The sequence below is a fragment of the Falco biarmicus genome, chromosome 4 (genome assembly GCF_023638135.1).
Source record: "Falco biarmicus isolate bFalBia1 chromosome 4, bFalBia1.pri, whole genome shotgun sequence".
NCBI lineage: Eukaryota > Metazoa > Chordata > Aves > Falconiformes > Falconidae > Falco > Falco biarmicus.
In genome coordinates this window covers 83913955-83941668 of record NC_079291.1, presented here as the reverse complement: position 1 = coordinate 83941668, position 27714 = coordinate 83913955, and the positions used below count along the sequence as shown (strand labels likewise).

The window sequence follows — 27714 nt, the reverse complement described above, 5'->3', positions numbered from 1 at the left end:
TGGCAGAGGATTAACAGGGGTTTTGTGCTTGTAGGTGGAAGAGCTGCGTACAGGGCAAAATGTGAGTTGGTCTGAATTCTCTTCTCTAGGGAAACTTGTGCCTCTCCAGTAGCAGCTCACCAGCCTGTGGGGAAAGTCTTAAATGGAGGGGACAGAAGGTGTGTGACTGCAGCAGACATTGGTTTGCATTTGTGAGAGTCATGCAAATCGGAGTCCACATCTGCTCTGTTCCCCCAAACCAAGCTTCTCCTGGTTTACTTCCTTACTTTCCTTCTCCGGAGCCTCTTTTCCCATAAGCTCATCTCAGTTCGTGGAGTTCAAAAACCTGGTGTTGATCCACTCCTGGTACTGTTTTTCCTCATTTTATCTGGTGTGTGCTCCTTCTGTTGCCAGTGCTTAACTATACCACTTCGTGTGCCCTTATTCCTGCTTGCCAGCTTTTGTGAAGTGGGATGAGCTGAAATGCCTGAATTTGGTGTAGGTCTTAGGTTTCTTGGCAAATCTCAAGGGGGAATACATCCTTCAGTCCCAAATACTGCCTTATCCTTTCCTTACGAGTAGGAGAAGGTAAGTTTGAGCAGCACCTAACGCAGTGGAGCTGTCGTCTTCTGGGGTCTGTGGTGCAGAGTTGCAGGGGGGCATAATCCATCGTTACAGGCTGGCTGGTGACATTCTCCTGTGGCTTTGGGCTGCCCTTTAGCTCTATCAGCAGGTGGAGTCCTGGGGACTCGCCGGCCTCTCTAGAGAAGTATGTCTGAAAACACATGCTGAGAGTGTTTGCCAGGAGATAACTGCATTCCAGGGAGTGACTCTTTTGTCTTGCTAAAATCGAGGAAATCTGATCAAAGTGCAGCCTGGCTTTGGAGTTTTTCTCTTTCTTTTTGACTTTGTCCCTGACCTACATATTGGATCCTGCCACACTGGTTGGAAGTAATTGAGACCGTAGTGTTAGGCTATTTACCAAGCTGTTCACTTGAAAATAACCTTACTGTGTCCAGTCCACACCTGTTCTGGGATAATTCTGGAGGCAAATAACAAAGCGCCATTAACCCTTTCAGCCACCTGCAGCCCGCTCAAGATCAAACTGTAGAGTGAGGTTATACCTTTGCTGATGCCAGGAGGAATTTGTGACAAGGGGTGCGTTTCACTGTTCGTTTCCCAGCTCCGTGAATGACTCCAGTCAGCTGCTGAAGTCAGGCCCGCTATGTGTCCACATCCAAATGAGGACACATTTCAGAGACCTCCTTGTAAAAGTTCCCACTGGGTGGTAGTTGGTTTGGTGTTGAGTCTGCTGGACCAGAGGCAATGCTGGAAAATATATGTGTGTGTGGGGGGGTGGGTATTTTCTTTGTTATCCCAGTGGTTGTTTCTGATTAAAGGATCTGTTTTGAAGGGGCTGCTAGTCAGTTGCCTAGAAAACTTGCTTTCATTTAATTAATCATGATGAGTTTAGTCTGGAGGTTTTGTAGGAGAGAGCAAGTAAGCATATCCTTGGCTTCTTTCCTTGGAAAAAAAGCAGGATTTCATGTCTGAAACTGCAGCTCTTTTGTCTCCTGGGGTCGACATCCTTCTCTGTCCTTCGGGTTTTAATTTTACAAGCCATGCGCTTGCAGAGGTGGATTGAGTTTGAAGTCCATCCAGGTGTGGAATGAGGAAAGAACCGTCAAGAAGATTACAGGAGCTATTCTGCAACTCATTAACTCAATCTCTTCCCCTTCTTGTTATCTCCTCCCCATGCCTGGGGCCTTTCAAACTAGTGCTCTAAGTGCTTCTCACTTAATCTAGCCCACCTGGACAGGTGTATGAAGAAAGGAATTGCCTTCCGGGGAAGGACTAAAGGAGCATAGATTGTAGAGGGAGTCTGCTTTTGGGATCTGCTAATCCCAGTTTAACATTATGACAGCTGCTCGTTAAAATCAGGGTGTTTTTTAACAGGCAGTTAAAGGAGAGGCTTTGCACGCACATTTAGCTGAGAATAATAGTGAACCATGTGCATTTGATTTTTTTTTTCTTAAATCACGCAAATTGTACATGGAAAGAATTCTCCGGCGTCAACTTGCTGGGGTATGGAATTTACAAGGTTTGCAGTAACATACAGTTTCCTGTTGAGGGGGGGAGAAAATTACAAAGCTTTCTTTTTTTCTTTTTTCTTCTTTTTTTTTTTAAGATCGAGTTCAAACCTCTCATATAAATCCAGCCTCTTTGGAAGGTATACTTACTGTGTTGGGGCTTTTCAGTTGTCTTGGTGGCAGATTGTCATGTAAACTTGTCTAGGTTCTCATTTTTATAGCTACATGTAAAGGCTGCTTATAAACTACAATTTTGTATACGGTGAGAAGGCAGCATGCAGATCTAATTTGGGAGAGTCTATATACAAAGAAAGAAGCAGAGGTTTCTTTGCCTTGGGGAGATGGCTGTTTCTTCCTAGCTGAATGTCAGTAAACCTGGTCTATTAACGTGATTTTCTCTGCAGGACTGTGGTGTTGGATAAGAAACATGAAGAGCTGAGGCAGAGGAGGGACTATCAAAGAGACATTTGCTGTATTTTATGTAATTTCACTGCAGACTTTACCAACTGCCTCACAGATCAGTGCTTATTTGCTGGTTGATTTCTTGCAGGCAGTGCTGTGGAAGTGAGAAACTGTGTGGCCACTACACACGCCCCCAGATCCACTGAAGGAGCAGTGTCCTTTTCTGCCAGCCCTTAGGCATGAGGCATGAAGGGCAGGTCTGTGATGCAGAGAGATTGAAAATTGCCCCGGGTAGTTTTGTTGCTGGAAATCCTTACTCCTGCAGCTACTTAGGTTCAGGCAAATTAACTTAATCCACCGGGACTGAGCAACTAGCCTTGGAATGGGAGTTTCTCTGCTATGTTTTTGGCAGCGCTGCTCCAAATCATTTGTGGATGGGAATAACCTTTCTGTCTCCTGGGAAATGCCAGTCTCTCGTGGCCTTTTCTTCAGCTGGCTGTATTGCTACCTGGGATTTTCATATGTGTTTCCAGCAGCCAAATATCCAGCCGTTCCCCCTCTGTTTGACAGAATTCTGGCTGTTTCAGAGCTGGAAATTTTCCAGACGTGCATCAGTATAAGAGAAGTTTGTTGAGCAGTGTCGAGCAGAACTTCTCTTTCAACTCAACACAACTTGCTTCAGCCTCAAGGGGCTGATGCTGCCAGTTTGACCCTGCCTCCTTTAGAATGATAATGAACTGGCTCTTGTCACATGGTTTGGAAAGCATCTTTGTGGCATGGGGCTAATAGTCACAAGTCTTTTTAATCTCAAGTGTGTAATTCTGAAGCTATAGTGCAACTTCCCTTTACCCCCCAGCTTTAAAAGACTGAACTCTTGTTATGCTACACTGAGTAATAATGTTTTTCTTCCCCCTTGTTCCCTTACTCACCAGGTTGTTATCATGTAGAGTACTTGCTGATGGGTACTTGGGATTTTTTTTTTTTGTCTGATTCTTTTTACATTGCATAGATGGTTTACCTGGTGCGCTCTTGCTCTGCTCTGTACTTACAACCCTGCCTCTCCTCTCTCATGTTGTGTCAGGCCTTTCACTTGCAGGCTCCAAGATGTGTGCTGGAAGGCAAGACCCCGTGGTGTGATGCTGGCAAGAGGAGCTAGGAGGGCAGGAGGAGAATGCAGATTTCTCTAAGAGGGGACCGAAAGACTGAGGCTGTAGATTCAGAAACTGGAACCCAGAACTCAAGTGGCAAACAGGGATACTTGTGTGTGTTTCTGTTAAGGCAAATTCTTGTGGTGCCAAGACAGGTTTTATGCAATTTGGGATTAAAAAGGAGGCTGCAGTGTGTGTGTGTGTGCATGCACGTGCTTGTGCGTGCACACTTAAATGCTTATCTCCAGATCTGAGCTTTCTAAACTTGCCTGTGCTCTAATTGCAGAGTGCAGACTCTGCATGCAGAACAACCCAGCCTGAAGTGATAATCCCAGGCTCAGTCCCCAGGGAATGCCTGGCACTGCTCTGGCCTGGTTTTCTTAATGGCTCTGCTACTTGCTGCTGGTTTGTAGGGGGTTTAAATTGTTATCTCTGAGCACCTTGCCCAGTTTGGGCAGAGCTCTTAGGATCTCTGCTCCCCTAAGAATACCTGTATGTTGCAAATTATCTATTAATTTTTTAAAACTGCTCCCTCCCTCCCCATGATGGGCCCAGTCTGGGCTTGTGCCAGCTCAACAGACTCACTGAAAAGGGGTGCAAGCCCAGCCTGCACTCCCCGTTGACACACAGAGAGGAGAGTGGGAAACCCTGACTTCCAGCTGTCCCTGCCTGCTCCGAACAACCAACCTACCCTTGCCCTCACCACTGCATGATCTATATACATGCAATCCCCTTCTCTTGCACAGGAGAATTCCTATTTTTCCTTGGCTAATAATCTGTGTCTGATTTAGTTTCCAGGCGGACCGTCCTGCATTAAATGTCGTCATTTTCCCTCTGCTTCATGAGGACTTGACAGAGGTCATCAGAGATGTCCCCATGCGGCACTTGGATGAAATTACCTTGTTTAAAAGCAGAGTGGCTGAGGAACCTCCCAACTTGTGGTGGTGACTGTCACAGCATGGAAAGGACAGTCAGAGTGAGCACATGAAATAGCTTTTTGTTGGCCTGGATTTCCCATCTTCAGCTCCTGGCCACCTTGCTAGATGCTGTACAATCACTTTTAATAGGTGCAATTGTAAAATAAAAAAAGCTGGTCCTTTGCAGTGGGAAAACATCTATTGGATAGCGCTTGCATCTGAAAATCCTCTCTCAAAGGCTTCTGGAATCTGATGAGTATTTCCTTGCAGTTGATAGGAATTGTTTTGTTATTTTACTGAAGTTAAAGGTAAGAGAAACTGACTTAACAATGCTCTTTCCCCTGTGTCGCCTGGTGTATTTCCTAAGGACCCCTGTGTACTTTGGCAGTGTGCGTTGTGATATTGGTGGAAATCATTCTTTGCTTTGGTCTATTTTTGGCAAAGTAGAAAGTCTGAGCCAGCTAAGAGGCACAAAAATGTGTTGCTCAATTGAAGTGCATCACATCTTTTCTGTGTTACAAATATGCATTTGTAGTCACGCACATGCAATCAGATATTTAAAGGGTTTTTTTGATTGAGAAGTACCACAAGGACTCTCTTTTATTTTTGAATAACAAATTTAATTCATTAGCACCTCGATCATGGTATGTTCTTGCTGATGCTGTTTCCATCGGTCTGGTGGAAGAAGTTCTCAGCTTTTTTGGAAATCCTTGTCCTAGGGTAGATGGTGCCTACAGTGAATAAGCTGAGGCTCAGATCTGATTTAAATGCAGTCTGTCTTGCAGTGTAGATGGGAATGTAGTGTTCCAGTTCTGTCCTTAGATCCCATGCCTTGAGCTCATGCTAATTTTAGAGATGTTATGATGTATTTTCACAGTGTGATTTCAGTCAGCTTCTCTGCTCCACAGAACTTCCTCAGGCGTCAGTAGTGGTCTGGATCACTTTCATATTGCCTTATTTACTGAGCACTTTTGAAAGCATCAGACAGCTGTACCAAAAGCCGAGTTACCAGTTCCTGGAGCCACGGTTCTGGGCGGTAGTTGGATTTCCCTTCTGCTGGAGTATTTTGTAGTAGCACAGTGGGTCAGTCTGATGCAAAACAGCTATCAACCAGAGCTAACTTCTCCGCCTAGACACTTGCTAATGAGTTGAGCAGTGCTTTTCTGAGGAGGCCCAGTGTTGTCCAAAGATGATGTCCCCATCTCCTTTGTCGGCATTTTCAGCACAAGATGCCATCTCCCAAACGGTTTTCTGCTATCAGTTTATAGGAAGCCTGGTCTGATGGAATAGATTTGAGAGTAAAATGCATCTCCCAGCTTTGGAAGACTTTCCCTCCTTACTTTTCCGTCAGTCACATGTGAACCTGCCGGGAAATCTGTCTTGCTGGTGTAAGTCTTGGCCCAGACTGGGGTAACACTTGTGCTCAGATAGATTACAGTGTTAATGAGCAGGTTAATGTTAGCCTTCTACTAACACAACTCTGTTCATTGCTAGAACTAACCCCTGCATGCGTTTGCTGTCTGCCCTGAGTTTCTTTCCCTTCCCCACTCAGGACAGGGTGCCAGCACTGGTCTCCGGTTTGTAGCCTGTAACAAGGTGGTGAGGCTGGCTTGTGCTTTTTCTGGAACAGCTGCAGCTGAGCTGTGATCACTCCTCAAGTATTTGAGACTCAGCCTTAGGTTAGGCACCTTGCAGGTGAGTGTGAGGAGCTGGTGCCCTGCTCTTGGCATCCTGCCACTGTTTTCTTTCCTGATCTCCCAACGAGGTCATTCTTTCTACCTCTTGTCATATTACTTGCCTGTTTGAACCCCTCCCTCCCTTTCCAACAGCTTTCTTCTGTCCTTCTTCCCTCAATTCAGCAAATCAGATGTACTTTTTGGTAGGAACATGAGCCACTGCTTTGTCCAGTTCAGGCCACTTCAGGTCTGCCTAGTTTTTGCCCGTGTTCCTTTGCTCGAATAAATAAGCAAGGGTTAGGCAGTGAGTGTTTGCAAAGCTGCTTTCTCCTCCTTGTTTGAAAAATTAGTAAAGCTGCTTTCTCCTCCTTGTGCCTCTAGCCTCAGGGCAGGGTTGAGAGAAGGCTGAGGGTATGGAGCCAGTTCTCTGATGCCTGAGGGGACCTGTTCTGTCCTGTGGAGGAATCCCAACATTTGGTACATGCTACAGGAGGCCATTCCGACTCTCAGCAGGGATTTCCCTCCACGTGCACGCTGTGGCATGGGCAAGAGTTTGGCAGAACCGCCAGCTTGCCTGTTCCTGCCCTGCTGCAAAATCTGGGCTGGGGGACAGTGGTACGCAGAAAAGACCTGCTGCTTAATGGTGGTGTTAACCCTTTGGTCTTGGGGGTTAGAGTAACCCCATGAAACATGCCGTACCTTTTGCTTGGCAAAGTGATACCCATCTGCCTGGTGTCTTGCTAGATCGGGGCAGGCAATCAGGCATGTTTTATAACGGCATTATTCTGCTGCCTGGAGTATGATGTTTAGACATCTGTATTCACACAAGCAGGTCAGAAGTCCTGATGCAAATGCTACCCGTTATAATCGGGGCTAGGAAAGGTCACCTACAGGTAATAAAGATAGCACCACAAATAGAAATGAAGAGCTAAAAACTCCTTCCACCCCCAACCCCCCAACTTTGGGCCAATGCTCAGTATCTCTACTACAAATCCTCTCATGGTGAGTGAGAATTTCCGCTGCTTCTGCACTCCATGCAGGATTCACCAGATGTTAATAATGTGCTTATTTTCTCTAAGTGCTATTTTGGCATCGGTGTTAATTACAATTTATATTCTGCAACATTTACACTGGGAAAAGAACCCACCCTAATAGTCCCCAATTGGCAGAGCTGGGCTATTAAACATAGCACCATATGTTCTGAGCAGAGCAATATATGGGACTCGGAGCCCGCTCAGCACCAAGACTCCGGCGTGCAGCATTAGAAGAGGAGAGGAGAACAGGGAGATGGGTGTTTTGTTCCTAGCTTTTATTTAATATGAAATTCCCCCTCCTTTTCTCTGGACTCTGTCCCCATCTCTCCAGAAATCTCCCTCCTGCTATCTGTGAGCATCTAATGAGGTCATCTCTGAGCCTGCTGATGCCACTGTCCGTAGTCTAAAATAAATGAATTCAATTACAGAAGGTGCCCTTCTTGCAGGGAGTGCCTCTGCTGGATTCCCAGTCCCTGCTGGCATGTTTCTTGCTGCACTGCAAATCAGACCTTCGATCTTTGGGGACTGCAGAAGAAATCTTTGCTTTGACCACCAGCAAGGTGTCCGTGCTCCTTTGGGACAAAGATATTCTGGGACAAGTGCCATTAACATGTAAAATCAGAAGTTGTTTGCTGCTCTGCTGATGTCCAAACTCTTGTTTAGCAAAGTGACACTTGGTTCCTGCAGGCTGGCAGGGTCTAGACCTGGAGAGTGACAGTGGTTTTGTTGCGGGGAATTTGGTGGGGCTAATTCATCAGTGTTTCAGTAGGTTTTGTAGAAGGACTGTAGGTTAAAGGGTTGCTTCCTCAGCTGTTTTGCAAAGCTGATTTCATGGTCTCTTTAGAAAATGGCAGTGTATCTGCTGCTCAGTTTGGGAGGGGGACTGCATGACAATGGCCTCTTCCTTCAGGAGGGCTTGGGCTGCAGTCGCTTGTCTGTTAGGGAAGTGGTTCGGCAGGAGGGGAAGGGATGGCAGTGAAAGGAAGCAGGGCAGGACTGCGTCGTATACCTTGACCTGTCGGCCAGACATGCACTGTGAGACTTGGCCTCAGTTTCCCCACTTGTGCAAGGGGAGGAGGGCTCACCTGCCTCGTGCAAGGGAGCTTGCAGGCGTGCAAAATGCGCTCCCCTGCAGACGAGGATGTGCTCCCTTGGGAGGGCAGGGCAGGGCTGGGGCTGCTGATGCAGGCTGCTGAGGAGCAGAGCAGCAACCCTGCTCACGTTTATTTGCATGACTGCCGCCTCCTCTGCCAAGGCACCTGAGACCCAGGGGAGCAGAGCGGGATCTGTCCCTTCACCTTGCTGATCTTCAGAGGCATGAAAGTCCTGGGGTGACGTACAGGAATGGGGCTGTACGCTGTGAGGTGCTGGGTACTTTCCCTCAGCAGCCTTTATTGAGGATGGGTTACATCCCCCACGGCTGCAGAAATGTGGGGCTTTTCCGTTTGTGGAGTTAATCGGTGCGGAAGGGTTGTTTTGGCTGCTTGAGGGAGATGCAATTCCCCCTCGTCAGGTCCCAGGGGAGCGTGTCCAGCCAAAGCTCCTCTCCCCTGCCTGCGGGGAGCCCCGTGCAAGGGAGCCCCGTGAGCCGGCCTGGGTACTGCAGGAGCAAATCTCCTTCCATTGCAGCTCTCCTGCCTCTTTGATTAGATGCGCAGGCAGCCGGGGTACTCTAGCAGGAGAATCATTTCCATAGAAACCAATTGGGATGTTGTACAGGGAATAATGATTAATAGTGAAGGGATGTTGCCTTAGGCCCTTTTCATTTTTTAGGGGGCAGCAAGGGACAAAACGGAGCACAGGTAGGGGGACAGGCAGGCTCGAAAACTAATGGAAACCATCCCTTCCATCAATTTCCAGGGCAGCTTCCCCTCTTCTCCTCCTACCCTGCCCCCCACTGCTGCTTCCCAGCTTTCGTCAAATTTTCAAAATGACTAACCTGGTTAGAAATAATCATAATAATAAAAAAGGATGGATGAGGTCTGACTACTAACATTGTTGCTGTTAGCAGCAGGATTTCAGCCATAAAACATGAAGCAAGGGAGGCATTGACCTTTCTGCTGTTTGAAATGAATGGAGACATCAATATCTATTGTTTTGTGGCATTGACCTCTGACGCTCTTGTTTCGCCCTCCCCTTTCTTTTTTTTTTAATTTCCCCCTGACACTTGAGGAAAGGGGTCAGTTTGTACCATCTATTGATCCCGATCTTACTTGGTGATAGGGAAATAATTAGAATTTTAAAGATCTCTGCTGCATGCTGGCAAAATACATACACAGACGTGCACACTAAGCCCCCGCTTCCTGCGTTGCGTTCTCCCCCCTTCCTTGCAGAGATTCAAAGCTCTGAGATCTGAAGGAAGAGAGATCAATATAGGTTTAATCATGATGGGGTTTTAATTTCAGTTTTTTAAATGGTGAAGTGTAACGTTTTATGTTAATGTTGTCGGAGTCTGGCTGCCTGGTGCCTTGTTTTATTTATTGTTTTAAGTAGCCCCTTCTTTTGTGAACTTCATCTATGTACAGAGAATGTGAAATCAGGCATTGCTAATTAGCTGTATGACAATTAAGTAATGTAGCACAAAACCATTAGGACACTGGATTTGTTTTTGAAGTTTGTCCTTTGAAGTGGAAGCTGCAACTCCCTGCCCAAGGCTGCTGGGGAAAATGTTTTTCTATCAAAACTTTCTTTGAAAATAAAATGTCAGTGTAAGAGTCCCTATTTCTGTCGTCTCTCCCTATAAACAGCGGGTGGAAGTTGTTTCTCATTGTAAAAACTGCTGGCATTGATAGAAAGGGGAATTTAGAACAGCATTAAGTGGGCAGTTGGTCTCCAAACACCCTCGGTTCTGGTAGAGATGTTACCAAAGCTGCTTGTTTAGCTTGTTGCAGGAGAACGGTGCTGCTTTAGGAGAGGAGACCCAGTTCACAACCAGTGCCCTGGAGATGGCAAAGGGAGGTGGCCCTCCAAACTGTGGGTTCGCCTCTGAGGCCTCAAGTGCCATTAGGATGTGGCACAGCCTGGTCGCAAATACTGACAAGCTCCTCGGTTTGGGCTCCTCCATCTGTGCGCTCGTTTGACACTTGTGTTTGCATCTGGCCCTTTGTTCTAGTAGTGAGTCAAATTCTGAATGTGCAACTTTCATGTACGCTGGTGGCATGTAAAACTTCAAATAAAGAGTGAAACGGATTTTGAACCAGGTCTCTGCTGTTGCCTTCTGCCTCTGATTTCCCTCTAAAACCAAACCCAAAGCCATCCTCCTAGGAGGCACGCTTTGGCGTTGCATTTTAAGTTTAAGCAATGTGGGGTGAGTTGCTGCATGGGCAGGGACGTGCCTGGGTGTAGCCCCAGTCTGGACTGGGAGCAGTGGAAGTGTCACCCGCTGGGAGTGCTGGGCTGAGCGGTGCTAATGGGGTTTACAGCCCTGTTCCCCCAGGTCTGAGGTTTGCCAATGCTGCTCTCCGCACCTTGGTGCTTGTGGCTCTGGGCTCAGCTGCAGGTTAAAGAAGGAGCTGCTTTGTGTTTAGGAAATGCTTCTCCTCCATGGGCCTTGGAGCACGCCACTGCTGAGCCGTGTTGCTGTGGGACAGAACAACAGTTATCCCAGGGTAAGTGAACCCAAGTGACTTGCAGAAGGTCCGTTACTCTGAGAAACCCCAGGGTATACCCTGCGCCGTGCCCCAACCTCAGGCAGCAGGCTGGGTCGGCACCGCTTCTCTGCGTGAAGCCAAGCGCTGAAATCAAGGATTAAACGTGAACGGGGGTGGCCAAAATTCTATTAATGCCCCCGCAACTGCATGGATGTAGTGGAGCTGGGGTGGCTGCGGCTGTGGGAAGGGGAAGCTGGTATGGTGGAAGCAGGTAGTGCTGCTTGTGACGAAGGAAACTGCAGGGATTAACCTGCCCTGGCAGCAGCACTTCTGCCCTTGTAGCTACGGCAGACGCGTGGACCCTGGATCCTGGGGGGCTGCGGTGGTGGCTGAAAGCGTATCGCCACCGTTGGGGGGGTGGAGGGGACTGGGATGGATGTCCCAGACCACAGCCCTGTGCACGATACAGCTGGGGCAGCACCAGCTGCTGGGCTCGCCTGTGTGGAAGGGCTGGTCAGTGCTAAAGAAAACGCATATCCTATTGAACCATCTCTTGTGTTGCTGTTTTTAGGGTGCCGGATAGTGATCCATGGGGAACCCGGGCTTCAGGTACTTGCAACGTCTACTTTGGCTTTACAAAATCCACAAAACAAACATGCAAGAGGAGCAGCTTGGTGGAAAATGGTGCAGCTCATGTACCCACAGGATTAAATCAACTCACCCCAGGTAGGTGAAGCGGGAGATCACTCAAAATTGACGTGTGATCAGTTTTTAGAAGGTGAGTGAGTCTGTGCAGGGCACGGGGTGGGACTGCAGGAGAGCACGTCTGCTACAGTCTTGCCCTGCAGTGCTCCAAGGGCCCGCGCCAGGTTTTATTTCAGAGGGGATCATGGGCTCTCTGTTGTTTTTCTTTTCTGGCAGGTCTGCTCGCTAGGGCATGGAATGGAGACCCTCCCTCCATCTCTCCTGCGCTTGTGTTTAAGTTATGGATTTTATTGTTCCAATAACTTTTATCTAAATGTGTTTTTGGGGGAGGGAGGAAAGAGATAAGGAGGGAGGAGGCTGAGGAAAGAATGTGCTTTTGGACTCTGCTAAGTCTCCAACTTATCGCTGGGACTTGCCGTGGGGTTTCAGCATTAACAGTGCCAGAGGAGGACTTCAGGGGGAAATGGCTGAGAGGGCCGTGGTCAGTATGGTACACGGGTGGGAGGAAACCTGGGGAAGGCCTGTGCAGAGCAACCCTCTCCCCGCGCAGTACTGATCTTGTGCCCTCTGCCAGCTTATCTGTTGGCAAGGAGCGACACGACGCGGTTTCCAGGAGGGGAAACCGGAGCAGAGGTGTGGAAAAGCTGAGGGTGAAGAGCTTGGCAGGGGGAGAGATCTCCTGCAACCACTTGGATGTCTCAGTGTGGTTTTGGTTTTGCCCTTATCTATACAGCCATTATTTAGGAAAGTATTGATCTCTGTGATGGGGGAGGGGGCAAGAGGCACTTCTGCTCACTGTGGGGGAGGAGGAGGCTGGGCAAGTGCCTCAGACTAGATCACGGCAACCCAGGATGCATTTAAAGAGAAGAAAAAATAAGTTTGGGAAGGCTACTGGCTTGCACTGTGGGTTTTCTCTCTCCTGCCTGTCTCCTGATGAGGATGCTGGAGCCCTGCACCTCCAGAGATGCTCGATAGTCCCTGGGCCATCAGAGACCTTTAGGCTGACAGCAGCCTGCAGATGTGCAGAAGACCATTTCGAGATCCTCCTCGTCCTCCAGACCCAGCTGTGTGCAGAGGGGAGGGTAGGACCTGCTCGTGGCGAGCAAGGCTGTGCCTGCCATGGCTTGCTGTGTGAAGGGGCAAGGAGGCCTGTACGTGCAGGTCTGGGTTGTTAATGATTTCCCCTCCCTGCCGAAGTGCCACGTGGTGGGGCAGTGGCTGTCCCCTGCTCCCTTCCCCACCCCGCTGCCTCCATTTTCTGCCCAACCGACTTGTTGCTCCCTGGTTTAACTGGGCTTGCTGGGAACCAGCAGGTTACTAACACCACAGCTCTGCAGCCTGCACGTTTCGGGCAGAGGAGGGTCAGCGGTGGGGGTGATGCACTTGGGGTGTGAAGAAATCCTGGAGATTCAGCAAGGAGGCAGGGGTGAAGCATCTTCAACAATGTCTCTAGCCCTGGAAAGAAACTGGCTGGTAATTATAGTTAAGGGTTCGGGGAGGACATTTCGATGGATCAGGTGATCCAGTACTCTTCTGCCTGGAGATCTGCTCCTCTCTCCACTTTGCAGTCTCTTGCTGCTGGATTCCTGAGCACTGCAGGCCAAAATGGGAAGCGTGGATAAGCGCTAATGCTGCCCTCTGGGCTGGTCCACCTGATCTGTCTTTCATAGCCCTTATCTCCCACCAGCTGCTCTTCAGCATTCAATGTGTCTTGGGTGGGAGCATCTCAGAGGGGGCAGGTCTGCAGGGTGCTGGCTGAAACACCTCCCAGACCCTCACCCTCAGCCTACAGCTCCGAACGCTTGTTCTTCCATCTTCTGCCACCTTGTCTGGGGGGTCTCTAGGCTTGGGATGGCAGAAGAGGTCCTCCAGGTCTGTGCTCTGAGTGCAACTTGTCACCCCCTGCATCATGTTTGGGAGCAGGCTGTGCATCACTGGCTCCAAGCTGGAGGCAGGCAAGAAGGGAGTACGGAGGAGAGAGGCCGAAACGTTTCATCTCCCAGAGGCTTCGTCTGTGGCCATGGGATGCAGCTGACAATTTCCAAGGTGCTACTTGTGTGCTTGCTGCCTCCCAGGCCCCAGTGACAGCCTCTCCCCAGGGGCTGACGGGTGAGCTGGAGGTGGAGGACGCGTGCATGAGCCAGAGTGTGCGTGCGAGTGAGAGTCTGACCATGTGGATGGATGGAAAGTCTTGGGAGGGACCAGAAGGAGACAAGAAATGGTGTTGCCTGTGCATGGACAAGTTGTAGCCGCAGTTCAGTCCCTGTGATCCAGCCCTTCTCGCGTCGTTCCCCTGAGATATGATGGTTCTTGTGGTGCTGTGGTCTCATCAAGCAGAGATCCAGAGAGTGGGGTGGTCCTGTAGTGCCACCCTCTGGGGCTGGCATCAGGGTGGACTCCAGTGTCCTGTTCTCATTTCACTGTGTTTGAATTTGCTTTCTGGTGTGCTGGTGAAGGCCTGCGTGGAGAGAGAGAGCCACAGCAAGTGGGAAAGATGAGGGAAAGGGATGAGCTTTCTCTCTCCTATGAAGCACAAACGGATGGAGAAATATTTCTGAACAAACAGGTCCCTCATCCCCGTCTTCTGGAAGCTGTGTTATCAGAGTACCATCGCTGTCCTCTCTTCTCCTTCCCCCCAGTGAACAGGAATTAAAAATACAACTAATAAAACCATTTTACTTTCTCCAGGAGGAGGGGAAAAAAAGAAAAAAAGAAAAAAAAAAAAGCCTTGAAAATGCTAAAGGACATAAAGGGCATTCATGAAAGGGTTGGATGGTGGTTATTGCAGCAGGGGGAAAAACATTATTTCACTGTGCAGATAAAAGGAAGTGGAAAAGCAGCATATTTATAGCTAGGGAGCCTGGATTCCTTGTTAAGCCGCTATTATCAAATTAATGTCAAAATGCATCAAACAGGCACGAGTGTTCTGGGCCCCTTATGCAAAGTGCTTGCAAATTGGTTACAAATACATTTGTTTACAGGGTACGAGGCAGCAGCGAGCTAATTAGTCATTGTACCAGGGTTGTTTTGTGTCTTTTTTTTTTTTTTTTTAAATTTTTTTTGGCAATTACACAAACAAGCTGTTTTGAAGTATAAATATGAGCTGCATTACAGCCCCTTTAAAAGGGAATCAAATAGAAATCATGGGATGCGGAGGGCTTGACGTGAGTGGCGCGGAGCACCGTTGCCCCTCATCGCCGGCCTCTGTGCAGATGCAGCAGCACTTGCTGGGGGCTGGGCTCTGGGAAGTGGCGTGAAAACCCGTCTGAGAGCATCAAGGGGATAAGTGGGTGGAAAGGGAACAGCTTGTGCTTCTGGGTCCTCTGGGGGGGATGAGAGCTGCCCCTTGTGTGGGACCTGGTGCCAGGATGGGGATGGCTGTAGCCGCTCCAGCTAGCCCAGTGCTTCAGATGCCACAAGGCTGCAGCCACGTCCCATGCTGGGGACTGGCTTTTTTCATACAGGACCTGTTAAGGTTTCAGCTGCCCACCAGTACCGTGGGAATTCACTTGGGGCCTGGGATATTTTGGGGAGCTTTAGCAGCAGCTGCCAACTCGGGTTATGAAGCGGCTTGTGCCCAGCCAGAGGGTACCAACATGGTTTCAGGGGATGCTTAAATTTAGCGAGCATCCCATGGATGGGGGATGGTACCCACTTGGCATGAAGAGTCTGGTGACCATGTTTTTGGGGCTTCTTTAACCAAACCATGGGCTGTGCCTCCAAACTTGTCAATGAGGGAGCAAAGCAGGAAAGCTTATCTGATCCTCAGTGGTGGGAATGGCTGGGAAGGGGAATTTGGTCGGGGGCCAAATGGAAACTTCCCACTGCCCTACATCTTAATGTAACCATTCCGGGAGTAAATCACACCTCTGCCACTCAGGGAAGCTGCTAATTGCATCTGCTCTGGTGGGGGAGGATAAAGCCAAGGGGAGTTTACTACCGTTATTATTATTTTTAATTTACTAGGAAAAAGAAAGGAGAAAGGAAGAAACAAGTTGTTGCCCCTCTCATGCTGGAGGCCCCAACATTTCTTGGCAGAAGGTGTGCAAAGAGCCCTGCGGCTGCTTCTCTGTTTGGATTTGTTTCTGGTAAATCTGCCCTTCAGGCTGGAATAACCCTTCTGAGCAGGTCCCGCACTACCAGAGGTGCTGGGAACATTGAGTTTAATGCTGTCGTAAAACCCTGCTGTGGTTTCCATTCCCTCGAGGGGGGCAGTGACCGTGCAGGACAGCTGTGCTCAGCATGGCTTTCGTGCCAGCAAAGCCTGGGGTGCCTCAGGTCCTGCCGTGGTGTGGATGGAGCTGGGTGGCTTCCCAAGGTCCCTTCTGGGGTTGGAGTTTTCTTCTCAGAAGCCCATGGGCTCGGTGCAGCTGAAGGGCTGTGAGCCCAGCTCTGCAAACCACACTGATGATGGTAGTTGATATTTCCATGTGTGAAGAAGAGGTATTTTGTGTCTTCAGCCTCCCAGCTCTTCTGTGGTTTGCAGATGTTGGGTGCAGCACATCACTAAGCTCATCTGGGTGGGAAGTGAGGACCACCAAGAGTGGTGGGAGAGGGCAGGGCTTTCTCCAGCCTCCTGGAGAAGCTCTGATGTTTGCACCAGGTTTCATTCTTTTAAAACTCAAGGTTTTTCTTCTTCTCTGCACCTAGGACCGGCTTTTCAGTGGTACCTTCAAACTCCAAATCTCTCGTGACCTTTTTCTTTCTTGTCCTGTTGACTTTTACAGGCTCATTTGCCTTGGGGAGGGTGACCAGCTCTGTCAGGATCAGGGTGTATGATTTTGAGGAATGTTCCCATTTCCAGAGTAGTCCTACCTCAGCCCTACCAGCTCCACAGGAGCACGACTCAGCTGGTCAACAAATGTGTGAGCAGCCTATTGCGATCAGGCTTTAACTAGGCACCCAGTTGCTTTAATCAGAATGTGTCTCTCTTCATTTATAGCAGGGTTAAGGCTCTGGTTTGACTGTCGTCTCCTGTTACTGCTGGTGGCCACGTCAGGGGAACGGATCCTGCTCTGTTTTGAGCGGTTGGGTGTTCCGCACCTGCTTTTCTTACGCAGGGTTGTGCCAGCACCACCTTGCTCTGACCTCAGATCCCCACCCTCCTTAAGTTACACTGGTTTGTGCCCTTCCTCTTGGATCAGTGCTGACCTTCAGCTGGATGAGGTCTTCCGCCCTGCTCAAGATTTTACTCCCCTTGAAATATTTGCCTTTCAGATGAGGTTCCCCCTGTGTCTGGTCTAACGGCACTTGTATTCCTCTGCCTTTACTGAAAATGCTTCTCACATCTAAAATTGCATTTGCCTTTTCCCCCGTCAGTGGCTCTCGGTCAACTCCTGATGTCCCAGCACACCTGGGTCATCCCCACCTCACCACTTCCCATGCAGGCTGCTACCTTACACCCCAAATTTGCCCTGGCTGAATGTGTCACTGTCCCCATCGTGCTGCTCCTCGGGGCCAGCCGGCTCCAGGGGAAGCTGGCTTTTCCCAGACCTGCTGCCACAGACATTTCTTTTTGTGCCGGGATTAGCTGTGATCCCAGGACTGATCTTTCTTTCTCAAGAAAGTCAGGTGATGCCAGGGAAATCCAATATGATCTTACTGTTCTTAGGTGTAGGTGACAAAATATTGTCCCACTTATATTTTTGCTTTCTCTCCAAATGGGCTCTAGAGCTGCAACTTACTGCTGACATTGGCCTAGGAGTTTTTTATTTCTCCCTTGAGTTGCTTTCTCCTTTCCTAATGATGGTGACAGTGTTTGCCCTCTTCCTGTGCTGTGACACCACTCACATCGTGCCAACACCGTCTGTCAAAATCCTGCAGTTCCTTGAGCTGCATCCTTTGATGTTCTGGGCTGGAGGTGGTCAGACCTTCTGCAAGTGTCCCTTGCCAAGGAGGCTCCGTACGAATCTTCCAGGTCCCTACCGCCTTCCCTGGGCTGCAAGCTGCACGTAGGAAAAGCCAGCTACTCCTGACGGGCAACATGCAACTTGCAGCTCATCCCGGTGAGTGATGCGGTGGCGGTGGTCCGGGGATGAGGCAATGGAGCTGCCTTAGCAGGTGTGCTCACTGCACGGACCCTGCGCTGGGTTAACCACAGGAATCCAGCTCCATTTACAGCCTTTTTTAAAAAGAAAGAATTAAATGGCTTGCAGGAAGCTTTAAGGGTACGTGACTCAAAGGGCTTGTAAGTCGCAGCAGACTGGAGTGAAGGTGGTGGGGCAGCGCTCCTTGCCTCTTGGCGGCAGGATGCAATCTCTCCTGACGCTGCCAGGACCCGCTCCCTTCAGAAGACCGAGATGCTCAGGGTCTCCCCACTGTGCTGGTCCTCTGGGAATGCCATGTGTCTCCCCGTTCGCTTTCTCCTTCCCTGCCTGCGGCCTGCCGGCACCAGCATCGCCCAGTGCCTGGATGGGACCAGCTGGGAATGCCAAAGGGCCAGGCAGTGGCGTGCCGGTGCTGATCAGGGCAGCGTGGGAAGCTGGGCTGGAGGGACACACTGCGGTGCCTGGAGTGTCGCTTCGTCTCCTGGATGCTGGGCAGGTTTGGGTGTTCGCAGATGCTCTGTGGTGGTGCTGATGGTGATGTTTCTTTGATGAGGAAGAGCACAAACCGCCTTGGGATCACAGACCAGGGCCAAGTCAGTGCTTTCTGCTCTGGGGGCAATACGCTGCCTTTGATGCAAACACCTCACAAACCCTTGATTTACACCAAAATGAGCCGGTGGCTTTGACCTGGGGCTTCTGCGTTGGCATGTTGCAGGGTACATGTACGCACACGCAGGCACTTTCCTGCCTCTGGCCGAGGATGAGAGAGCAAAGATGTGACAGATGTTAGTCACTGTTGGCGGTGGGGATGATGCGGTGATGAGCACCCCAGGAGGACCTGAGCAGAATAGCACCCGCGTAATGAGCGCAGGAGGGAGGGTGGGAGTGGGGAGAAGGGGAGAGCATTTCTGAGTGGCTGAATTTTTCTTGCTTTCGGGTGAAACCTGTGGATTTTCTGGGGTGGGGAAGACTGGGAATTGGCTCCAGGTGGCTGGAGCTGCAGAGCCTGATGGTTTTGCCTTGGTGGGATGGGATGATGAGACAGGGCACAGTCCCTTGCTTGATTTTTCTTCTGCACTGTTAATTAACATAGCAAAGGTGAAGCATTTCTTGGAGAGACAGGTGCTGGAATGGCGTGAGCACAGACCAGAGTGGCGGAGACTTCCAGGCTGCCTTGTGAACTGAAACCCTCCAGTTCCCAAACCTGCCCAAAGTACACAAGGATCATACTTGGTGTGTCCTTGGATGTGTTCCTTGATGATCCTCCTCTCCCATGTCCAGAGGGGATGGCAGCGCTGCCCTTCAGCTCTGCCTCCTGCACCCACCAGAGAACAGGAGGTTCCCTGTCCAGGTGTTGGTTGAGGTATCCAAGGTTTCTTAAACTCTTGCAACAAAGAGGGGATCGTTACAGTTGTCCAGTCCTTGGGCTTGTTGAGCAAATGGTCAAAGAATGAAGAGGTTTCCCGCAGGCTGAGGGACTGGACTGGCCTTGGGTCCCAGCCATCGTCATCCACCCAAGTGGCAGGAGCGGGGTGGAGATATGGGGACAGCCACAGCTCCGGGGCTGGGGGACAGCACGGGCACGCGGAGGGCTCGGGGACATGCCGAGGGTTTGCTTGTCCCTTGTTCACAGTCTGAAGCTGGTGGTTCCCTCCCAGGGGACGTGGAGGCGGCGATTACCCTGAGTGTGGGAGCGAGCATGGGGGGGTTCAGGGCTCGGAAGGCGCAGGGTGCCTGCTGCCCGCCCGATAAGGCTGTGAGCGCTGCCTGCAGTTAGTGTGAGTTGGGCATCCTCTTCCTCTCCCTGGGGGGTGGGGGGGGACACGCAGCCAGCAGGAGGGCTGAGCTGGGCTGGGGCAGGGATGTGGCCTCTCCAGATAAGCCACTCTGGTTTCTGTTCCTGCAGATTTACAGCCGGGGAGCGGGGAGGTGGGTGCCGCGCTTTTTGGTGCGGTGATTTATAGTGGCTCAGGGCGGCAGCTGCTTTCCTCGCTGGCAAGGTCTTGGCGGTTGCACGGGGTTTTATGGCTGCCGTGACTAAGCTGTGGGCGAATTAAAGGCTCAGCCAAGGTCACCGCATGGCAGGACACAGGTGGGAGCGGGTCTCTTTTGGCTGTGGCTTGGAGAATGTCCCCATCTCAGCCTGGGGAGGGCTGGGGCCGGCAGCCTCCCTGGGAAGGGGGCTGCCGTGGCTCGGCCTCTGCGAGGGGCTGGCTTCATGGCAGCAGTGGTGCTTTCAGCCCTTCGATCCCTGGCCTCGCGTGCTGGAACCTACCAAAGACATGAGCGAGATGAGTTGGAGGTTCTCAGCTCTCAGACCCACGTGGGAGGCAAGGTCCCCCCCAGGCATCCCCAGCCCTGCGCCGCTCAGTCCCTTGGCCCTGCGTTCCTTTGACACAGACCAAGCGATGCTGGGAGGGGTGAGCTGCGGCAGGCGAGGAGGGGGCAGACGATGGGGAAGGAAAGGTCAGATGCCATCACTGTGCTCCTTTTCACGCGCCAGCTCCTGCCCGGGTGAGCTTCCCAGCTCTTCTGTTTTGTTTTAGAGGCAGCGCGGGGGCCCCAGAGCCCTGCAAACCCTTCGCGCTTGGGGTTTTATTGGCATGTGGAAATAGTTTTGTCTGGTTTCAGATCTGGCTGATCACTAACCTTCCCGCTGCCCTCCCCCCAAAAAGGGCTGACAACCGCGGGTGACTCAACCGCACTTGTCTTCCTCCCTCTTTCTTTTTTCTCCCCACATTGTTCTCTGAAATCCCAGCTGCTGCATTTCTCCCCCCTCCCTTTCCTATCCTTGCACATTAGCTGGAATGGAAGTATCTGGGTTTTGTATAAAAGCTCTTTTTTTTGTTGTTTGTACTTCTCTCCCCATCCCGGGGGTCTCGGGGTGCCTCGCTGTGCCGCCGCCTCCTCTTCGGGGCCATGCAGGGTCAGGAGCAAGAAGGCAGCTCCGGGCACCCTCGCTGTCACCCCCAGGCTGGCAGCGGCAGAGTGGGGAGCCTGGGCAGGGGCAAGGGCACCAGTATCTCCAGAGCCCTCGTTTTTCATCTCGGATGGAGAAGCCTGGCAGATCCTGGGGGCCAGAGCCGCCGCATTCCTCCCTTATTTATCACTGGCAAAGCGCTGACGCGGGGCATTCCTGACGAGCCGGCTCCTGCTGGATGGGATGGGATGAGATGGGATGGGATGAGATGGGATGGGGCAGGTTTTCTCGTGGCTGTGGGCTGCTCCCAGATGAAGCGTGGGCTCCTTCCAGGAGAGTGTATTGATGTGCCAGTGCCCGGCTGCAGCTCCTGCGCTCAGCAGAAAGGCTGCTGGCTGCCAGCCCCAGCCCAGCTGCATCCAGGTGGCCGAGCAGATCCCCTGGGACCCTCCAGCATCAGTGGGAGCCTCCACCCTGGGGAGTTCTTCAGGGGGACCCCAGCCCTGGGAAAGGACTGAGCCAGGCTGCCCCGGCTCAGGTGGTGAGGCCGTGGGGTGGACGCTGAGGTTGCTTCTGTGGGTACTTTGGGTCTCATCCCCCAAACCTCTCCCCAGGCGGATGTACCTACTGCCACAGCTTGTGACACTGCTTTGTCCTTGCTGCTGGGCAGCCTTCCTGGCAGCCAGCATCCTTTGCAGAGCCAGGGCCAGAGCAAAACAACCAGCCTTATTGCTCCCTAAAACTACCTGAAAGGGGGCTGCAGCAAGGGGGGTCGGTCTCTTCTCCCAGATAAGAAGTGACAGGGTAAGAGGAAACAGCCTCAAGTTGCACCAGGGGAGGTTTAGATTGGGTATTAGGGAAAATTTCTTCACCAAAAGGGTGGTCAGGCACTGGGACAGCCTGCCCGGGGAGGTGGAGTCACCATCCCTCTAGGGATTTAACAGACATGTAGATGTGGTGCTTAGGGACGTGGTTTAGTGGTGGGCTGGGCAGTGCCGGGTTAATAGCTGGACTTGATCTCAAAGGTCTTTTCCAACTGAAGTGATTCTATGATTGTATAACACCGCAGGCAGGGTCTGAGTGAAGATGTTGACCCCCTGGCTCTGGCTCCCCGCGTGGGTGTTGCACCCCAGTGGGTGCCAGGAGCCTCTGCAGGTGCAGTGGGAGCCTTGCAGAGAGGAAGGAGAGGAATGGTAGTTTTAGAGGAGAAGAGGTGGGTCACGTCTGGGTAGTAGAGGAAGGAAGAGCTGGTCCTGAGCAAGTGTGAGCCACGCAAGGCAGAGCTAGGAGGAGTCTTTGGAAATGGTTTTCCATCATCTTGCTGTTAGGAAAGCCTCCTCCTACCATCTGCCTGGATGGCCCTGCAGGGTGCATGAGCTGACTGCGTGCTTTGGGCTTCCCTGCTTTGTCAGCAGTAGACATGTAGGACACAGAGCTCTGGACACCCACCTGGTGTGGTGGGATGTGATCTCAGGAGCTGGTAGCCATCGTAACTACGATGACACGCCAGGAAGGATGGAGGCCCCTGCTCATCCTGCAGTGGGCTACAGCGAGGAAGACTAGTGAGGTAGATCCATGCTGGTGCCTTTTTTGTCCTTCAAAGTAAGGGGAGCACTGCAGAGGCACTGGAGAGGTGTGACCCAGTGACCCTGGCATGACCCAATGGTACCTGAAGAGATGCTTGGTGTGAGCTGGTCAGGGGTCCCCAGTGTCCCCATCTTTCTGGCCGGTTCCCCTTCTCAGTGCTCAATGACTTTTTCTACCACCAGTCTTCCCACCCAGCCTCTGCCCCATGAAGGCACCTGGGCAGCCTCAGCAAGGAGGAGGAAACTTTCCTGGACGTCCCAGCCTGAGCCCTGGGGTCGTTCCCTGTGCCCTGACCTCTGCCTGTATCTCTGCTCCTGCCAGGGATGCTGGCTGCCGCTCCTGCCAGTTTGCGGTGTGTAATAAATTGCTCCTTCGTGACCTTTGGGTGAAATCGCATTGATTAACTCACCAAGACCACGTGTCCAGGCTGTCCCAGCTGAGATGGAGATAGCTACAGGCTGAGGACCACTTGTCTGAATGTCCTGGGAGCTGGCAGGAGCCAGGTGAGAGTGAGGAGTAAGAAGTGGAGGAAGGCAGCGTGTGACACCCCTGAGCCAAATCCCTTCTAGGCAGTGGGAAAACCGTCCTGTGGGCTTTATCCTCCTTTGGGTGGGCTCTGGCAACCCAGAAAGTGGCGTGTGTGGGTCTGGTACCTCCTTCCCTGTACGGCTCCACATGGGACCATGCCGCCAAGTTAGCATCTCCCTAGGTGATTGCTTTTTTTCTTTATTTTTTAAATAATTCTAAATGCATGACTGGCGACTCAAGAGAAAACAGAAGAAATGCTGATTATTGCTGAGGCTCTCAGCCCAGCCGGCGGCGATGTGTTCCTTTTACGTAATGAAACATCCGTCAGGGAACAGTCATGCAAATTTCTTTTGCTTTTCTTTTTACCTATTTCATTGATCCAGAGCCTACAGCAGCTGGCTCATGGCGAGAGAGGTTTGCTCATTCAGGAGTCTAGCAAAGCCTTGGCTGGTGGAGGACAGAAGCTTGCTGAAGCTCCTGGCTTGGGAAGATGCTTTGTGCCATGAGTGCGGACCGCGGCAGCATGGGGTGGGACACCAGCCCACCAAGAGAGGTGGGAGAGGTGTTGGATCTGGTCCCCGGGCACCGTGTGGTGCCTGGAGTGGCCCTGGAAAGGCAGGGAAGTGTCACCAGCTCTGCCAAAGCTGCTCTCCACCACGGGAAGGGACAAGGACCCTTGGTCACACTGCTGGGACCGTCGGCACCAGCCCCGGGGTGCTGGGTCAGTAGCCCTGAGGAGCCTATAAACGTGAGTCAACCCCTTAAAATCACAAGATGGGCTGAAACCAAAGCCAACTATGAGATTGCATTTATTTTTATCATTATTATTAGACTCTGCAGTACTTCTGGGTGTTTTCAGGGGTCACCTGCGAAGCTTTTCCCTGCCGCTGGGAGGTTTAGGATCCTGTAGCTTACAATGGGGTGGGTTACTGCTGCTTCTTGTTGGAGATGGGTGATTCCAGCCCGACGGCTCACTGAGCATCCGTGGCTGGTCTTGGCAAAGGTGGAAGGCTGCCTTGTGTGGTTTGAATCTTCTTTATCGGTCTCTTCTTCTGGGAATGAAGAGCAGACAGAGCTGCCTGGGCAAGGGTCAGAAGCTGGTGCTCTCGCTGCTGTGGAGCATCTTCTGCTCTGGTCAAGGGGGGGGGCCAGACCCCCGGCAGCAGGAGCGAGTCTGGCAGCTGGAGCCCGAGAAGCCACCGCACGAGCCTGTTGCTGCTGGTTGTTGCCATTCTCACTCCCTGCCTCCCTGCAATGCTGCTCCTCTTCTTTTCTGCTGAAAGCATTGCTTCGTCCTTCAAGAAAATTAATTTTTCGCTTGAGTTGAGTATACTGGGGCGGGAGGGTTCCCCCAAAGCCTGTCTCCATGTGTCTTTGCAGGCCAGCTCTGGTTCCTGTGTGGGAGGCAGGGACCGAGCCCTCAGGTTGGTGACTCTGAATGAGTTAAGACAGGTGTGGGTGTCCCCACCACATGGGCTTGTGCGGCTGTAGAAGAGCCACCGAGCAGCCCTGCTGCTGAACAAACTAGGGAGACGCTTCATTAAAACAATTTTGGAGACATTCATCCAAACAGAAATTTGAATTTATTTTGCTCACGCTGACTTTCCTTTGGCGTCCTCTTCTACGAAGCTCCCAGCGGATGAATTTGCTGGTAGGAAACAGCAAACCCAGGGATGTCCAGGGGCTCTTGTCTGGAAATGGAGCTGGGTGGTGGAAACCCAATGACCTGGTGTCTCCTCTGCATCCATCCGCTCTCTTCTGCGTCGCCTCCAGCCGTGGGGTCCGTTGCAGCTCTCGGTATTTCTTGCACTACAGATGCTAAATAATCATAACAACACCGTATCTTCCCCAGCCATGGACTCATCCTGATGATGATTCTTCCTGTCGTTTCAGGTATCGCCTCCTTTCCCCAGGCTTTTCCTCAGCCCAGCAATGGCTTGTCTGAATAATTCAACTAAAAATTCAGCATCGCAAATAAATACGGGATAATTGCTAACAGCTCGCAGACAATCCGCTGCCAGAGGAAGGCTAAACTCCTGGTGAATTATTTATCCACTATGAATTATTCACTTGGCCCTGTTACGGAAGAAAAGCTCCTTCCCAACCTTTGCCTGCCAAATGGCCTGGCTGGGGGTGACTCTCCTGGTGCTGACTCAGCCCTTTCCCGTGGCTCCCGCTGCCTGCCTGCATCGCTCCACAGGGAAGCGGCTCTGGGGAGCTGACACCTGCCTTGTGCAGTTCCTCAGCTCCTCCAAGGACCCACAAGTGTGGGGCAGAGGAGCCTGCGTGCCAAGCCCTGGGGTGGTCAGGACCTGACCCCTCTTTTTTGACTGCGCCGAAGCTGTTTTGCTTCCCTGCGTGTGGCCAAGCCCCAGTGTGAGTCCCGCCAGGAGGTGAAGGCATCTTTCTGATGGGGCAGGAGTCCCACGGAAGCAGCCTGCCGGCGGAATCGTTACCCCTGTTACAGCCCCTGCCTGCACCTTTGGGAGAAGGTCTGGAAAGCATCAAGTCCTGGGGAAAAAAGCAGCTTGGCTCCAGAGCACTGCGGCTGACGGCGGAGCCGGTCCCTGTCCTCAGGTGGTAACACCAAGGAGGGTCTGCGTTTCGGTGTCTGGTGTCACATATGGTGCCACTGAGTGTCTTCAGTGCATGGAGAAGTTCTGAGCAAGCATCTCTCTTTCAGGGGGGGCGACATGGGAGTACCCCAAGGCAGCTCCAGCCATGCTGCTGGGTGCCTGGCTGGCTCCTAAAGCTTTGGGTCACACTTGCATCCTTCAGGGCAGGTACGAGGGTCTGACTCCCAAACCATCCTCTGGCTGCAGAAATACGTCTCTCCATGGCAATCGCACGCTGCCTTGCGATGTGAGCCTGAGTGGCTCTGCCTGGGGGAGATGGAAGGGGCTCCCGGGGTGCTCTTCCCACCTAAAGCCCTGGGAAGAGCAGTCGGTGTGGGGATGGAGTCGGAATGGGGATGCAGGCTGGAGGTTTCCTGTGGGATGCTCACTGGCTGAAAGGCAGTAACGCTGTGGGACGGTCCGTGCTGATGTCTCCCAGCCCGCTCCGCAGCGAGGGCCGGGTGCTGGGAGCTCTGCCCGGGCCACGGGTGATGGTCTCTGTGAAGCAGAACTCATGGGCATCCCTCCCCCAGAAGAGATAGAAGTTGCCCTCAGAGGTGAGGAGCTGCCAGCCTGTGCTCATCAATCTCCATTTGCATCAAAAATAAGGAAAAATAGAAGATTTAGGTGAGAGATCAATATTCTAAGAGCCTGGTGGTTTTTTGTTCTGGTTTTTTTTTTCCGGTGCTCTTCTGGGGGTGGGAAACTCGAGGCAGGTACCAGGAATAAATCCTCCCAGCTACCTTGATGTAAATCAGGAGGAAGATGATGGATTTATGGGAGTCGCGCCTGATTTATGCTCCTGTGTCTGGTTCCTGCAGGTCGGCGTGTGCCCCTGGGGAGGCCAAGTGCCGGATGGGGACTGGAGCCACCACCGCGCATCCTGCTGCAGCCGAGGTGGGACTGAGGCTGGGGGGCGGGGGGGGGGTGAGTTTGCTTTGCCTTTTAAGCCCAGTTTGGGGCACTCAGGTATTTTTGTTTTGCCTCTTTCTGCTGGTGGTCAGCAAAGCACGTCTGCTCAGACACCAGTCCCAAGGCATGGTGACGCCCTGCTGCGGGCGGACTGTCTGACTCGGTGGAGAAAAAGGCTTTCGAGTCGCTCCCGGTGATGCTCTCCCCCTCCATCCCTCTCCTCTCCCATCCTGAGAGCTGGGGAGGACTGGCTGCTGGCAGGGTTGGTGTCTCCATGGAAGAGGGAAAGGCTCTTCCTCGGGAAAGTCCTTCTTTGAGGGCTCTGAAAGGCCCCGGGGTGGTGATGGGGGGGCTTGTCCCGGCCCTGGGGCTCCCCTCTCCGAAGAGTCCGGGTTCCCAGCCATGACGGGGCTGGAGCCGGTGCAGGGGAGCTGTTGTTATTCCTCTCATGCAGCAGGAAGGATTTCTGCGAGTGCCATAAACCCATCACGTGGGCAGAGCCTGGGTGAGCTCTAATTGCTTCTATTTGCATAATGAGGCGAGGCTCAGCATCCTGCTGATATTTGAAAGAAGAAAATCAAAATCAGCTCTAGATAAACAACTCTTCCCCCCCCCCCCCCCCCAGTCCCTACCCCCACTCCTAATTTGCACATTTTCTCCCTTAATGCAGGTTTTTCAGCTCTTCGGTCTCCTCTGGAGCACCACAGCCCCCCTGGGACCCCTGCCCAGGGAGCATGGGTGCTGGATGCTGGGGGGGTGCTGCCCCCCCCCCCCCCCCCCCCCCGGCTGCCGTGGTCTGGGGGCTTTGCCTGGAGCTGGTGGTGGGGCATGAGATGTGGAGGTATCTGAATTGGAGCGGGAGAGGATCGGGGTGGTCTTGGGGCTGGCAATGTGGAGCTGCGGCTGGAGCCCCTGGGCTGCGTGCGGGAGCAGGACCTGGTCAGGGCTGTGCGGTGCCAGAGGGTCTGTGGCCAGCCCGGGCCTGGAGGGTTTCCTGAGCGAAAGCCCAGCAGATGTCACCACAGCCCGATGTCACCACAGCTTGGTGGCAGCTCAGCCTGTGTGGGGACCATCCCGCCTGGGGACATGGGCCAGCTGGGATGCCGTCCTGCTCACATGCCCCGTGCTGGCCCCGAGTGTCCTGCTGGCTTCTGGGGACCTGCCAGGGATGGGATGGGACAGGACACAGGACCCTTCCTCACCTGCGAGCCTCTGGGGTGGCAGGAAGGGCCTTGCTTGCACCCCAGATGTTGCTGGTTGGGGGGATGCTCCTGCCCTGGGGCCCTCAGAGGACTTGGTAGAAGGTCCAGAAGGACCTGAAAAAGGGGGTGACATCCACTGGCTGGGCTGTGTCCCCAGATGCGCTGCTGCTCTGTAAGCCCTTTTTCCCAGTCACTCACAGCCCCAGAGACCAGTAGCATCCCTGCTCCTCCTGTCCCCTCAGGTAGCCAAGGTCCTTCCCCAGCAGCCAAACCTGGGGGTCCCCTTGTCCCTGGGGGTCCCTCAGGCATTGCCAAGACTCTCTCGGCACCCACAGCTTTTGGGAGCTGGAGGGGCTGTGCTG

General features: G+C 52.3%; 1 protein-coding gene across 7 annotated transcripts in view; it reads left to right on the top strand.

Annotated features, from left to right (window-relative positions):
• Window positions 1-26765, top strand: part of FBXL18 (F-box and leucine rich repeat protein 18) — a 46513-nt gene extending 19748 nt beyond the window's left edge. For 3 of the 7 annotated variants that reach the window (XM_056334159.1, XM_056334157.1, XM_056334160.1), the window contains exon 5: window positions 4411-10447. In XM_056334159.1, coding sequence (XP_056190134.1) covers window positions 4411-4567 — 157 coding nt within the window. In that variant the 3' untranslated portion in view covers window positions 4568-10447. Of the gene's footprint in view, window positions 1-4410; window positions 10448-10773; window positions 10855-11407; window positions 11563-24516 lie in introns of those variants that run through there. The other 4 variants (XR_008821180.1, XR_008821181.1, XR_008821182.1 and 1 more) reach the window with 4 other exon arrangements.
• The last annotated feature ends 949 nt before the right edge of the window (window positions 26766-27714 follow it).